The sequence below is a fragment of the Cryptotermes secundus genome, unplaced genomic scaffold (assembly GCF_002891405.2).
Source record: "Cryptotermes secundus unplaced genomic scaffold, Csec_1.0 scaffold87, whole genome shotgun sequence".
Lineage (NCBI taxonomy): Eukaryota > Metazoa > Arthropoda > Insecta > Blattodea > Kalotermitidae > Cryptotermes > Cryptotermes secundus.
In genome coordinates this window covers 787,377-802,897 of record NW_019739942.1, presented here as the reverse complement: position 1 = coordinate 802,897, position 15,521 = coordinate 787,377, and the positions used below count along the sequence as shown (strand labels likewise).

Genomic DNA, 15,521 nt, shown 5'->3' with positions numbered 1-15,521 from the left:
AAATTCAACAATTAATACTGTAAATTCCGTGGCCTGTAGTCCGCAAGCGAACTACCGACCCAGCGACCGCCGCTTGTCGGCGAAGTTAGTACCCACTTTAGCGGATAGAGGGTGTCGCGTTGTCAGTGCAACGAATCCCCACGGCCGTTAATTTCGGTTTTCCAGGCCCGAGCCGCTACTTTTCATTTCAAGTAGCTCCACAGATATCCTCAAGAGGATGAGTGGACCCCGTTCCAGACCCACTACTTCTCAGAAAATCTGGTAGCGCCGGGAATCTAACCCGGGACCTCTAGGTCTGTATGCAGGAATTCTCATACGAAGCAAAAATAATTGAAATCGCTTTCGAAAATTAAAACTGAACAGAAGAGACTAACTGGAAGACAAAGGCGTAAATAGGATGAGAGTATTGTAACTGATCTTAGAGTAATAGACGGGAGATTATGGAATGAACTGGTCCCGTTCCAGGTCATTGGCGGGAACTTGTAAACATGATAAAGAAATCCGAGCTTGAGTAGTTTTGCGACTATTAGCATTTCAAGAAGCATTTGGACTCATGGAGCTAGTTACATACTAGAGTGACAGGCCTATGTCTATTCTGAGGCAAAGGCGTTTGAAATTCTGTAAACGTGTATAAAAATGATCCAACTCAAAACAGCAAATAGGTAAGCCCAATTGAATCCTTACGTCAACATTCGTTGAGGGAATATGAAAACGAACCAAAAATTGTGGGAAATATGAGTACCTTTAATATCCTGTTCGCTGACGTTGTGGTTCTCTTTGTTGGCTTGAATCTTCTCGATCAGCAGTTCAAGGCGACTACTGTTTCCTTTGAACAACATTATGACTAATATAAAAACAGAACGTTATAACTTGGTTCCCTAGAGCAAACATTAATCCAGGTTTTTACTATCAGATAAGAGTCTAAGCAGCTGTGGCGCTCCCTGCAGCTTTCACACACTTCTTACTGTTCACCTGCGTTCATCTCCTAGCCGCGCGTTGAAGTCACTTATTGACACACAACCTTGATCAACAGTTAATCATAGCACCACCACGTCACGTTTGCTTACGGCTTATTACAGTTTACAAATGTTTATAAAGTCAATGCAATCACCAATCATATTTAATTAACTATCCACTTACAAATAAAGTCAACGTGTAACGACGACAAAATACAAAATGTATCTGTAAGTGCAATTCGTTTTGTTATGCAGTCTGCCGATTGTTGAAAGACGCAGGCGACACTGACGCACTCTGGGAAGATCTGGCGCATTGAGATCGGCGAACATCTACACAGACCAAGAGCAGTTTCTGGACTGTCGGACCCTTAAGTGTTTGTGAAGGATCTCCTTGAAGATTTGGAGAGGGTGGTGGTGGTGGTGGTGGTGGTGGTATCTGCAGTAGTAGAATAGGAGAATGGAGGAGAGGGAAGAGTGCTTGTCCCTTCTTACGTTCTCCGTCTCTTTCAGCACGGATTACATTGACGGCCTCGGAGCACGCGGCTGAGTGAAAGAGAGCGATCCCCTACCTCGATGAAAACAAGTCCCTTGATCCATGTGACCAGCAGTAGGTCCCTCAAGCTTTTCACAGATTTCCCCCCCACAGAGAGGAGCGAGACAGAACGTCGTACACATATACACAAGAGTTCAAGCGCCCTAAGTTACACAACCAGAGGTCCCCCATTGGTTAACCAGATTGTGGAGCGCCCCTTAGGAGGGCGGAGTCTTACGAAACTTCACTCCCTGGGGGACGGACAGGAGGCCCCCCTGCTTGTTTTATGGTGACCTCTACTTCTCAAACGTTACCCTCAATGTTGGTTCCGTAAAGGATTAACCCCCCCTTAAACTAACATCAAGTTGCAATTTTTAGTATTGCATAACAAGAATTTTAGCAATGTTTGGGCTCTACATGAAAAAGAGTGGCAGACAGCTACAATTCGACTACGTCACATTCCCTGACTACAAAATACAAGAATCGTCGCCACGACTTAAATTGTCAAAACAGTCACTTTCCATTAACGCAAAATATTGATGTCTTAGTGAGACATCGACTCGGATTAATTATATTTCTTTATTGTTTTTCCCTTCTCAACACAGCAAGTATCAAGAGCTCATTCATAGTTACTGCCTTTAATTAGATTGTTGATCTTAATGCTATGGCAGTGCGCTACATGTTTTGGTTTATGAAGCCGTAATTAGGCAGTATACACTAACAACTGCTCGTAAACTACTGAATTGCGTTTTGCATGAATTCATATATTACAATACAACAACTATTACTAATGTATCTGACTTTTTTTTCCTTGGCACTACAGCCCCAGTGGGCCTAGGCCTACCTCCATGAACTCCGTTCACTTCGGTTTTTCTAGATCTTACACATTCGGTAGGACTCCATGGGCGGGTGATCAGCTCGTCGCAAGGCCTCTACCTGTATACAAACACAGAAAAACGCACACAAACATCCATGCCTTGAGTGGGATTCGAACCCACGATCCCGGCTTCCGAGCGAGCGAAGACAGTACATGCCTTAGACCGCGCGGCTACCGTGACCGGCGTATCTGACTTTACACATAGTAAATATATTGAGCATTTCGTTAGAATTAATACCATTCTTGTAAATACATTCATATTGGAATAAAGGTTTTATATTAAATGGGTGTCTAGAAATGTACATATAAAAAAATACAAGAATATAAAAATGATTAATTAAAATGTTGCTCGTCACGTCGTGTTTAAATATCTCATACATAAATGCTACTAATTTGTATGTCTATCATTGCAATGATGACGCTACAATATGTAGTTATCTACGAGTGTTGTTTTGATCGTTTTCTAGTTTGTTTTATTTCTAGTCCCATTTGATTTCCTTATGGAGCAGTCGTGTTGTTCGGAACTAGTTGTTATGATATTCCATACTGTTTATTTCTGTTTCCTGCTCTGGTTTTCTTTATTTCATGGATTTATTCGCCTTTCGTGCTTCAGCGTCTGGCTTTGCTATATGTGAGATTGCAACTTATTTGCATTGTATTTGTTTAAGTTTAACTGGATGCAACAGGCAGGCTCTAAGTACTAGACTTCGATTAGAGCAGTGCTTATATGTTTTGTCACAGAATGAAGCTTATAAATTCCAAAAGTAATAAAGATGCTTATATACATTGTGTAGGAGCCGGAATGGCTGTCAGATAGCGATGGAGTACAGGCTGGACGGCCGGGGTTCGAATCCCGGCAGAGCAATAGATTTTTCTCTACTCCACGGGATTCAGACAGGCTATGGGGCCTAGCCAGCCTTCTACCCAGTGAGAACCGGGGCATTTTCCCCGGAGGTAAAGCTGCCGGTGCGTGAACACCTCCATCCAATGCCAAGGTAAAGAATGGTGAAGCTATACCTTCACTCTCCCAACATGTCTTCATACCATTTTTTTTTCCTTGGCACTACAGCCCCAGTGGGCCTAGGCCTACCTCCATGAACTCCGTTCGCTTCGGTTTTTCTAGATCTTACACATACGGTAGGACTCCTTGGGCGAGTGATCAGCTCGTCGCAAGGCCTCTACCTGTAGACAAACACAGAAAAACGCACACAAACATCCATGCACTGAGTGGGATTCGAACCCACGATCCCGGCTTCCGAACGAGCGAAGACAGTGCATGCCTTAGACCGCTCGGCTACCGTGACCGGCGTCTTCATACCATAGTGCTTATTAATTAAGCACAGCGACAACTTTACCTTACTTTTATTTATTAACCTTAATAACTCCGAGTATAGTCCCTACATAGTCGAATAGAAAAGGTAAAGTTTTCCACCCTACACAATGAAGACGTATAGGGAACTGGAGGTATAGCTCCACCATTGTTAACCTCTGCACCAGATGGATGTGACTGGTCAGATTCATGCCCCTGCCGTTTCACTGCCGGGGAAAAAGCCCTCGGTAGCCGCTGGATAGAAGAGTGGATGGGTCCCAGAGCCTATTTAGACGCTGTTGAAACGAGAAAAATCTCTTTTCTCGGCCAGGAATTGAACCCCGAGTACTCTGACATCCAACCCATAGCCTAGTCGCTATGCTGACCCGAGTATCGACTGGTGGGATCTTTACTGAATAATGAATTGGAAAGGATGTGGAAGGAAGCGACCGTGGTCTAAGTTGAGGCACTACCACGGAATTTATCTGCAGGGACTAAGGAAATTATGATAAACCTCAGGAAAGCCGGTCTCTGGGGCGAGATTTGAACTCGGAGCTCCAGAATACGAAGCAGGATTGCTAAATATCTGAACGCGATGACCGGTAACTGAACTGAACAATGAATTAGATTGTTCCCTCTTTCTATTATTTTTCTGCAAATCGAATGGACACCGCGGAATGCGCTGGTGGATACGAATACTGACAAACGTATGCCTACTCGGGAATTGAACAGTTCTAACAGTAGGCAGTGTTTCAGTAAGCTAGGCCTACAAAGTCTTTACGTATAAAATAAATAAATACATAATAACAGTAATAACAAAAATAGCAGGTCTATAATTGCTTAAAATATGGACTTCCGTTCGAATAGACTGAGTTGATTTAGCAAAGTGGTTACATGAAATGTACACTAAATCACATCAATGGGCTTTGTTCCATCTTTTCTCGTGTTTTAATACTGGTACTTGACGTTGACATGTTAGAAACAGGCCTACATTTACAAACATCTTGTTTAATGTCAACTGTAGTGCGCCTACATAAAGGAAAGGAAAATTTATGTCAATGTATACATAGAGAAAGCTATTTGAGTTTGAAATTTTAGGCCTTGCGACGTTGATTTTTTTCTATAAAACTGCCGATCACAGTGGTCGCGCAATCTAAGGTATAAAATGTCTCCACTTGCTCAACACCTGAATCATGGGTTTGAATCCCATTCGAGGCATGAATGTCTCTCTACATTTCTTCCGTGTTCATATTGTTCTGTGTGAAGGTGGCGGCCTTGCGACAGGACTCATCACCCGTCCAAGGAGTCCTACCAATTGTCTGTAAGATCCATAGTTCCAGATAAATTCTGATGGCAAACGGGCCAGAGGACCTAATACGAAAATTGGACCAAGAAGAAGAAGAAATTGAGAACTTCAAATTCCCGCCGGCAAAGCAGGACTGTACTTAATAATACCTGCAGTTTGAGACGTTAGAAGTTAAAATAGGCCGAGTTGAAGAAGTAGACAATAATATTACCGTTAGCCACCGGCATCATAACCACGACATTAAAGGAAATTGGGGAATTCTCACCTTCACGTCAGACCGCCCTAAGACGCACAGATACGAGTATAACTTAGACTTATCCTGGATACTTGTCATGTAGTAGAGATCGGACGTAGTATTTCTGTCAGAGGGAAACATCACGAATCAACTTAGTTTGACCAAAAGTTAGGGAAAAATCCGCCCCTTTAAGGTAAGTAACAGATTCAGACTACAAAAATTGTAACAATGATATTACATTTAGAAATAAAGCTTTCCTACACACTAAAGCTATGACAGCGTATGGGGAATTGGAGACAAAATTCCACCATTCTTAATTTCGACACTAGATGAAGCTGGTCACAGTGGCCGCTCGAAATGTCTTCGCCCACTGAAACAGTGGGATCATGGCTTCGAATACTACTCAAAGCGTGGAAGTATATCCGCGTATCTTCTCTTTGTGTTGTCCTGTGTAGGTAGCGGCCTTGCGACAGGGCTGATCACCCTTCCAAGGAATTCTACCGACTCTGTGTAAGATCCATAGTTGCTGATTAATATAATGTGAAACAGGCGCGAGAACCTAATCCCTCAAGGCGGAAGAAGAAACTACGTGAAAGTGAGTGGTCAACTCTGTAGAAAGATATTTCAGCCTCTGAAAATGTACCCTTGCTAGAAATTGCATCCTGTTCATCGAGACCATGACGTCACTTTCCTTATCTCGGTTCACGTGAAGAACCTAACGTTAAAAGCGATTAAGAGAAACTACGCCTGTTTTTAAACGTGTTATGTCGTTAGAAATCTGTGAATAATCCGTACGTACTTACTGTGCTCTTATGGATTACGACACCCGTAGTCTAGGTGATTACCAGCGTTTCCGTACAACATACTGCCTCCCTGAAGATGGANGTCTGAAATTTTTCTTCTGCGCATTCAAAGTTACTCTTGGCCTTGTTCGAAGTTACGTGACACTTGCTATAACATGACCCTCGAACATGCTGATAACCAGTTACCACAATCCGCAGTGCCACGACGTAGAGTATTACAAAACGCCAAGGAACAAACCGTCGTGAAAAAGTCAAATCTCTAGGCTGTCTACTAAAACGCTGCTTAACCCATGAATTTTTCGAAACTTGTGTAGCGCATATAGTTTGTCTATATGACCACTTCATTCCAAACGATGATACTAATTTCGATATTTTTTAAACTTTCAATTACGGCTAAAATAATTTCAGAAGAATTCTACGAGTATCTTCTGGGATAAAACACCGCCTACTCCGGAAAAAAGTACACCGATGTTTCAGATGAACACATTGCCTTCACCTTCAGGATCGAAGCGAAACAAGAAACCAGCCTTCATGCTTCATACTGGTTTCATGCTTGGCTTACTTTTCAACCCTAAAGACGGAGGCGATATATTCCTCCGAAACGCCCGTTGACTTTCACCTGGTTACAAGACGTTACACTCCAGAAGACATGATTGTTCAAAGCCACAGATGAAAATACCTTAAATACAGCACAGCCATTTCATTTCATTTGGTATTAGGTCTAACAGAAAGGTAAAAGGCAAAGTTGTTCCTGTCCTCAACTAATTAAGCAATACGCTGTGGGAAAATATGGGAAGGGAGGTATAGCTCCACCATTCTTCACCTCAGCAATAGTTGAAGTTATGTGGTTAGCTTCACATTTCGGCAACTTTGTCCCCGGGGACAGAGCCCCTGGTACCCATTAGGTATGAGGATCGGTGGGACCCAGAGCTGGGCAGAATGTTATGGAGTAGATACAAATCTATTAGGTCCTATCGGGATCTATTAAAAAGCTGTCCCATTAACAGGTCTTGGAGGCCCATAGGGTTGTGAGACGTTGAGGCTCCCACATAATCTAGAAAAACGGCTCAAAGATGGCGGTAAGGCTTTTAGCCTTACACGCCCGTCGCCCTTTATCTAACTAAGCACTACGCCACGAAGGCGTATGGGGGAGTGGATGTATAGATCCACATTTTCTTGACCTCGACACTAGTTGGAGGTGAGTGGCCTGCTTCACACCTCGGCCACTTTACCCCCCGAAAAGAGCCCCCGGTACCCACTGTATAGGAGGTTGGGTGGATCCCAGAGCCGGTCTTGACGATATGGAGAAGTGAAAATTCTTGACACTGCTGGGACTCGAACTCCGACCACTCAGTCGTCCAGCCTGTAGCCAGTCGCTATACCGCATGCATATGAAGGGCACAGGACATTTAAAAGTCGGCTATTTTATTCAGCGTAGAAAATAAGCCTGGGCTGGAAATGAGTGAACGTAAGGCCCACTACATGCAAAATGCGAGCATAACACTGCGATTGTAAATACAGATGCTGCTGTTATTGATAACAATGTAGACGACAGTCAGTACGAAAGACAATTAACGCTATGATGTGCACAGAATGAGCTTCCTGTGAACAATTTAACTAGGGCGCACGAATTTCTGCCGCTTACTAAACAAGCACAGACCCGGGACAGCGCAGTCGGTATAGCGACTGACTACGGGATGGACGACCGAAGGGTCGGAGTTCGAGTCTCTGTGGGGACAACAATTTTCACTTCTCCATGTCGTCCACACTTGCTCTAAGGCCCACATAGCCTCCTATCCAGTGCGTATAGGGGCTCTTTCCCCCGGGGTAAAGCGGCCGGGTCGTTAAACTGACCACTCACTTTCAACGAGTGCCGAGGTCAGGAAGCGTGAGTCTATACATCCACTCCCACATAATTCTTCATTCCGTAGTACTTAATTAGTTAAACACAAGGACAAATTTACCTACTCACGGAAATGCAAGACTCATAAATTAGAATAGAAAATCAGTCCAGGTCGCCGCCGGTGGGATCAAGAACTTACAGACTTCTTGGTAACACAGCGAAACACAGGCCTAACACGGGTACTGTTCCAGAAACTACTATCGCCATGCTTTATCAAATAAGGGTGGTGGGGAAAATATAACCGGGAGGAATCCTCATGAGGGTAGTAGGGATGTGATTAAGTCTACGATTATAAAGCACGTCTGAGCACAATGCAAGGAGGCGATTGGTTCTGGTAAGGAGGGAGAAGCCCTCTCGATATGGGACGTGGGAAGAAGTTCGATTCCACAATCTCAAGACGAAGAAACTGCGGCCACGGTGACGAAGTTAGCTGCACGACTAGCGCATTCTGCAGTTTGTTTTTTAGCAACTCAGCAGATACAATGAGACGCCTTGCCACTCAATCTCTTTAAAATTTAGCATGGTGTCTACTGCGCTTCATTCGTGGGTGCCGCCAACGTCATACTGGGTTCCGGTCCGAACGTTTGCAACGCCGTTATTGGAAGCAGTAACAACTCTTGTAATTTCTGTCAGAAGATGACGTAAGGCAGACATTTTTCTTCGTTATGATTGTGATGTTTTTGTTAAAGAGCAACTTTTGCTTCCTTCATGCCGGGTTGGAAATGGTGCGTGAGTTTCCACAACATCTAAATGTCTGTCCATAATCTGACACACACATGCGAGACCATTATATATTTTTTTTTACCCGTTTATGTGCGCAAGGTTTGCAGAGTCAGTTAATGCTGCCGAAACCAGATACTGAGAGATACTCCCTGCATCTGCTGGGCTTAAGGCCTCGCTCCTGAATACGGTCCGCAATATTTATAGACACTAACTATGAGCTTTTTTTTTTTTTTACTTTTTTAATAGATTTTATAATTATTATGCAGCTTTGCTTCTTCAATTCGTGCATACATGTGCACAGGATGTGCACTGAAAATGCAAGATATTTGTAAGTCTATAACTTGTTTACGCCGCGCGGTCTAAGGCATGAACTGACTTCGCCCGCTCAAACACTGGAATCGTGGGTTCGAATCCCACTTGAGTTAAGGATATCTGCGTGCGATTATTCTGCGTTTGTACTCTCCTGTATGCAGGCAGCGGCCTTCCGACGGGCTGATTCCCCGTCCAAGGAGTCCAACCGACTGTGCAAAAAGATCAAGAAACTGAAAAAGCGACCAAGGTCCAACAAAGGGCAGTAGAGTCACAGATTGATAGATAGATAACATGCTTAGGTTTCGTCAACAATTAAATGTGGGTTTAGGGGGTGTTCTCTGCATTTTTCTAAGATTAATTATCTTTTCAATACTTTAGGTAGGCGTCATGTTCATCAACTTTCCTATTTATTCTCAATAAATTTCATGATGTTCTAAACGGCTCAGAATACACAGAGCCTAATAATAGGGTCGTTAGAAATTAATAAACTGGAAAGGGTGCGAAAGTAAGCGGATCTGGCCAAATTTGATGTAATGTCCCTGAATTTGCCTAGAGGAACTGAGAAAAACCGCAAGAAATCGCGGTCATGATAGTCGGTCTCAGAGCAGAGATCTGAACCCGGTTTCTCTTGAATACAAAGCAGAAATTTTAATCAGTCGGTTGCTACGATCGGTAGGCCCTTCACACAGCAGGCAAAAGGTTGATCGTCATGCAGATGCATAAGTAAGCGGGAGGGAAACTGAATTCCGAAAATGCAGTTAATGTGAACAACACCGGAAAATCTTTTTGGTGTAATGTTTGGTACTATTCCATTTCCTCATTTCTACGTAGAGTAGAAAGAGAAGTTAAGTTCGTGAGATGCAACTACTGCAGTAATGGATGTTGTAGTGGTCACGACGATAAGAGGGAAACAATTAGAGGGAAGTATCCTGCACTTTCCCGGAACACTAGAGAAACAACAAAAATCCCAGTCGCAGTGAAGCTTGTGGGCTCTAGCCGAAGATTTCCTGAATGGGGAATTGTCACGCAACAAGAAACTTCAAGCCGATTTTCTAAGATAAATCAGTCCCTGTGCTTAACTAATTAAGCACTACGCCATGAAGACGTATGGGGGAGCGGATGTATAATCCACATTTTCTTTACCTCGTCACATGTTGGAGGTGAGTGGTCAGCTTCACGTCCCTGCCGCTTTACCCCCGGGGGAAAGAGCCCCCGGCACCCATTGGATAGGAGGGTGGGTGGGCCACAGAACCGGATTGGACGACGTGGAGAAAAGAAAATTCTTGACCCTAACGGTACTCGAACTCCATCCCGTAGCCAGTCGCTATGCCGACTGCGCAATTCCGGCTCCTCTATTGCCCATACTGGTGAAGCAATTTAATTTGGAATCTATGAAATTACTTTATTAAGATATTTTTGGAAGGCCACTGTTACCATACTAAGACTTCCAAATATATCATAATGAAGCAATTTCGTAGATTCCAAACTAAGTTGTTACACCAAACCTCATTCATTCATCAGTAATCTGTCAAGACGACAGGTCCACAGTCTCTTCCAAAACAGTTCCTCCACTTGATGCGATCTAGAGCTTTCTCATTCAAATGAAAATATCCTCTTCTGTCCCCAAGGTCATTCAGCAGCTTCTTACCTCTTCTTCCTTGTCTTCTGGTCACTTCTATCCGCCCCTCTATCTTTCCTTCAATAACTTCTTTTAGAATGCAGTTACCGCGTAAGATATGACCAAACCTCCTCCGCAAAAAAAATCACTGCATCTGTAGTCAAATAAGCAAATTCTTCCGGCTCTAATCAGACTGCATTCCACAACCGTCAGCGTACCTAACATATCCCGAACTAGTGAATGTTGACATGTGCTAGTGGCTTAGTTTTTCTGTCATTTAACTAGTCTGTATGAATTCGTGACTATATGTAGAAATGGGGATTTGACGATTATGAATAATTAGTGGCTCGTAGCAAATTTTCAGGTGTAGACATATGCCGAGTCACACATGACCCCCCTGGTCCAAAAATAAATTTTGTGACAAAAATTACGTTGGAAGGCCTGTCATAGGGGTAGCGAAAAATAGGCTATGAAGCACGGGTAGAATGACAGCTGTTAAAGGAAAACTGACTCAGTACCTGTGTCAAAATCTATAGAACAAATTTATAAATTAATCACTGTAATCGAACTCGGGGCCGGTCACTGTAGCCAAGCGGTCTAAGGCATGCACTGTCTTCGCTCGCTCGGAAGCCGGGATCGTGGGTTCGAATCCCACTCAGGGCATGGATGTTTGTGTGCGTTTTTCTGTGTTTGTCTACAGGTAGAGGCCTTGCGACGAGCTGATCACTCGCCCAAGGAGTCCTACCGTATGTGTAAGATCTAGAAAAACCGAAGTGAACGGAGTTCATGGAGGTAGGCCTAGGCCCACTGGGGCTGTAGTGCCAAGGAAAAAAAATCGAACTCGGGTCACTCGGTGAGATCTTTTACGCTGCTGCTCGAATAGTGAGAGCATATACCAGCCGTGATTCGAACTATAGACATCCTGAATACAGACGCTGGATTACGGTACGCGAGCCGTAGCACTGCAGAACGTCCCAGCTGGACCAAGTGTTCTGTGTGAACAAGAAAATTATTTTCTAAAACTCATGGTCCAATGGTGAGTGCCAGTAAATGATGATGTGATGGAGTGATTCGTTCTGGATGTTATCCTATGCAAGCACTGAGATCGGCCAGCAAAATCGAACAACAGCTACAAATAAAAGAAAAACATCAGCGTATACAAAAATTGAAAGGATGGAAGCGTTCAGGGATCATGGGAACATGACCTAACTTCAGGTATGCTCGTCATCGGGGCTGTGTAAACATCGCAATTCTTTCTCTTTGATCGAACATTACTGCAGACATGCCAATGATCTATCATGGGTAATCCTCCTTCCGCAAAGTCGGAAGATTCAGTGATCGGTTCTCGGCTGCAGTACCTCTGTTCTTATTAGGTCCCTAACTATAGAGTAAAATCATTTTAAAGGTATTTTAAAAATTGAACGAAGAATTCATTATCTATACGCGAAATTTTTTATTCAGAAGATAATTTGCTGACTTCAACATTTCTGAATAGTTTGATTTTAATTTTTTAATTTGGTTCACTCTAGCGAATATTTTCCCAGAATATCCTTGGACAAGACGAGGGAATGTTTGGATACAAGGGGAAAGAAGAAGATCGGAACAAGAATTAAGGAAACAGACACATGCAAATGGTGTAACAAATTTGGAGCGTTATCAACCTTTCATTTAACTATTTCGAAGAAGGAAATGGTATTCTGGGCATAAAATCAATGTCTCGTTCTATCTAAAACGTTTGTTCAAAATATTTTTCGCTGTGATGAACATGTAGCGAATTACTCGCGACAGAATCGTCAGCAACGCATAAACCTACCGTGCAAAAGTCCGTATTTTTGTTCGATGTTAGCCAAAATTGCTTTCATTGTCAAATTTGAGTAAAAATCCTTAATATCAACTCCCTGATATTCCGTCCAGAGGTTCTCGAATTACATGCAGACAAAAGGACGGACGGACGGACAGTCAAATCGAAACTGATAGGTGGCAATTTTCTTCAAAATTTCACTACGAATGGATCAAAATCGCAGCAACAGCCTAGTGTTATATAAGGGGGTACAGAATCGTAATTATTCGAGAATTATAGCGCAGAAATTTTTTCATAATCGAAAATCAACTTGTGTGAATAAGAGTACAGACCTAATTCCTTCATATTTTATTATGCAGCCTACCTGTAGATCTCTTTCCTGCATATATAATGTATACTCGCATACGAGTATACATGAACCTTGGATATTATGCCTTTCTTAAGGCAATCTATCAAAATTGTTTCACTGAGTTTAGCAATCTACATTTTCAGTGAGAACTCGAGAGTGTTTGTTATTCATTTTGTAATGCAGAATATCTCTTAAGGTTATTCAAACAAACATCTGTGAAATCCTACTTCCTATGGAAGCCTTTCTTCCCTTATATTTTTTAAAAATACTGTTGATTTGTAATGGGTCTACTACTTCGCTGTTCGTTTTGTTCACTAAATTCCAGTGGATTTCATCAACTAATCTGTCATGCGTGTCTTCATACCGTCTTCATTTAATCTGTAGGAAACCTCTTGGAAAGCAGCCAGGCGAGATCAAGGACATCTGACCAGTTCTCCGCCAATTCTTAGCCTTATAATAAACTTTCTGTAATCTTAACCTGTGATTTTTTCTCGATATTCTGGTAAATCCATTCTGTGTAGCAGTATGTGATCTAGCCCATTTTAGTAGGCTTAACAGTCTATGGCAACCTTACGCAAGTGCAGCCAGTCTGGACAAATTCAGACCTCGTGGACACCTGCGGCCATCAGTAATTCTTCTGCGGCCACAAGCGACATGCATTACTAATAAGTAAGCTTTTGTTGAAATCCTTTTCGCCGTATTGGGATGAATTTTCGTGGTAAATCTAGCTTACGTAAATTTACAAACTAACTGTTCACGGGTATTATCGATCTCTGCTACACGACTAAACCCTATCAAATTTACTTCCTAAAAAAATCGTTTGCATTCCATATAAATTGGCGAAAGATCTTCAGTTGGGTTTCGGTTAGCTATGGAAGAACTCCTAGTAAGCATGTTCACAATTAGTGAGCCTCTATAAATTAAGGCAATCACACATTCCTTACCATTCGCTTTAAATTATAAACTGATTGCAATTCTCTGTTCTAAATTATGTGGGCGCAGAACATATTACAAATTTCAAACGTAACCACGGGCGAATTTTATTTGATAACCGCTGATCTGCAGTGTGCTTCAAATTAACTCTTCTTTCCATATAAACATATCAATTTTAGAAATGACTTCGGTGTTTGCAGTGGCTACTTCTATCTTTCGTCGTAATAATATTCGTATGTGTCTCACTTCCATATAGGCTGCAAAGATTGGCACATTTTTATAACTTCTTATATTAATTCTTAGGCAGGTCCCACGTTATTTCAGCAAGTGTCAGCCAGCATGTGGTCCTCATTAAGAACCGATAGACCAAGCCATGCCGCTGCTCTCTTTGACGCTCTGATAAGTATTCATAATACTTTTCAATGTTTTTACTAATCAAAAGCCGGAACACTCAGAACTTTGTTTGGTGTCAAGTCTTATGAAGCACTTATAAATTTCTCGCTTGTAGTCAAATAGGTCCTATGTACTTGTGACCAATAACTCATATATACCTGCTCATTTTAACGATGGAATATTTATAAATACATTTCAGTCAAAAGCCACTCTTTGGTTTCTAGTCCACTTTTTATTCGACTGCGTGAGTATTCTGGTTAATTAGCATAGCATAGGGTTCGGTTCTGCCCGTCGCAAGTAATCTTAAAAATGCAAGATTTGAGGTTTCGGCGGCGGTGACTATGAAGAATGTCGTCTTCTTGGATGTGGCACCTTGTAGATCTTGTGTGAACCGACGTTTCGGAGGAACGTATAGCCTCCATATTCAGGGTAGAAAAATCCGCGAGCGAGGAACCAGCTTGAGCAGGAGGTTGTGGACTTACGTGAAATCAATAATGAACATACGTATCAGTCCTGTAAAAGGGTTAGAAATATCTTGATCAGCTAATAAACTATCATATTCGTCAGATAGAACCTGTACCATGAAGTTAGCTGACACTACGTGTCTCAACGGGTATACACCACTCAAGACAACGGTTCAGAGACGTGTATTAAATTACACGTAGTTGAAATGCGACTGGTTTGTAGATCAACTTCCCGGTTCATAGGCAGTCGTAGCCGGGACACCAGCTGTACTATGTTATGCTATGTTATGCTATGTTATGCTATGCTGTGTTGAGAGTATCTGTTATGCAGAATGTCTCAATTAACTTGATCACTTGAAACAAGATTTCTGCATCGAATAAAATATGTTTAGGATAAAGGCGGTTTCAATTCGAGGGGGAAACATGCTACCGAACATAATTTATTTATAACATTTCTTTGTTACTGAGATATCAAGGTCACTATCACTTTTTAAATGACGTTCTATATTTTCATTTACTACACTCATTAAACACAAAGGTAAAAGTCAGGTTGTACCTGTACTTAATTAATTAAGCACAACGCCATGAAGGCGTATGTGGGGATGTGGATGTAGAGATCCACGTTTTCTTGACCCCGGCACCAGTTGAAGGTGAGTCGTCAACTTCACGTCTCGGCCGCCTTACCCTCGGGGAAAGAACCCCCGGTGCCCATTGGATAGGAGACTGGGTGGGCCCCAGAACCAGTCTGGACGACGTGAAGAATAGAAAATTCTTGACTCTACCGGGACTCAAAATCCGACCCTTTGGTCGTCGAGCCCGTAGCCAGTTGCGCTAGCGACTGCGCTATCCAGGCTAGATATTAAACACAAAGTACAATTTTTATTAAGAGAACTTAACAAATGAAGCAGAATTGAAACGTCTGAAAAACTGGTGAATGTGGTAATGAGTAACCTTCATAGGCAAGAAGCCTCCCTGCTTGTCTTATTCTTATTATTGGAATGTAGCAA

The 15,521-nt window shown here is 42.5% G+C and overlaps 1 protein-coding gene across 2 annotated transcripts in view; it reads right to left on the bottom strand.

The window, feature by feature from the left end:
• The window catches only part of LOC111872031 (zinc finger protein 423), a 610,024-nt gene that overhangs the window by 117,066 nt on the left and 477,437 nt on the right, over positions 1 to 15,521 (bottom strand). The window contains exon 1 of one of the 2 annotated variants that reach the window (XM_033754487.1): positions 743 to 1,128. The exons of the other annotated variant lie outside the window; for it this stretch is intronic. Within the exon in view, the coding sequence (XP_033610378.1) occupies positions 743 to 839 (97 nt within the window). The 5' untranslated portion in view covers positions 840 to 1,128. Of the gene's footprint in view, positions 1 to 742; positions 1,129 to 15,521 lie in introns of those variants that run through there. 2 annotated transcript variants of the gene reach the window in all.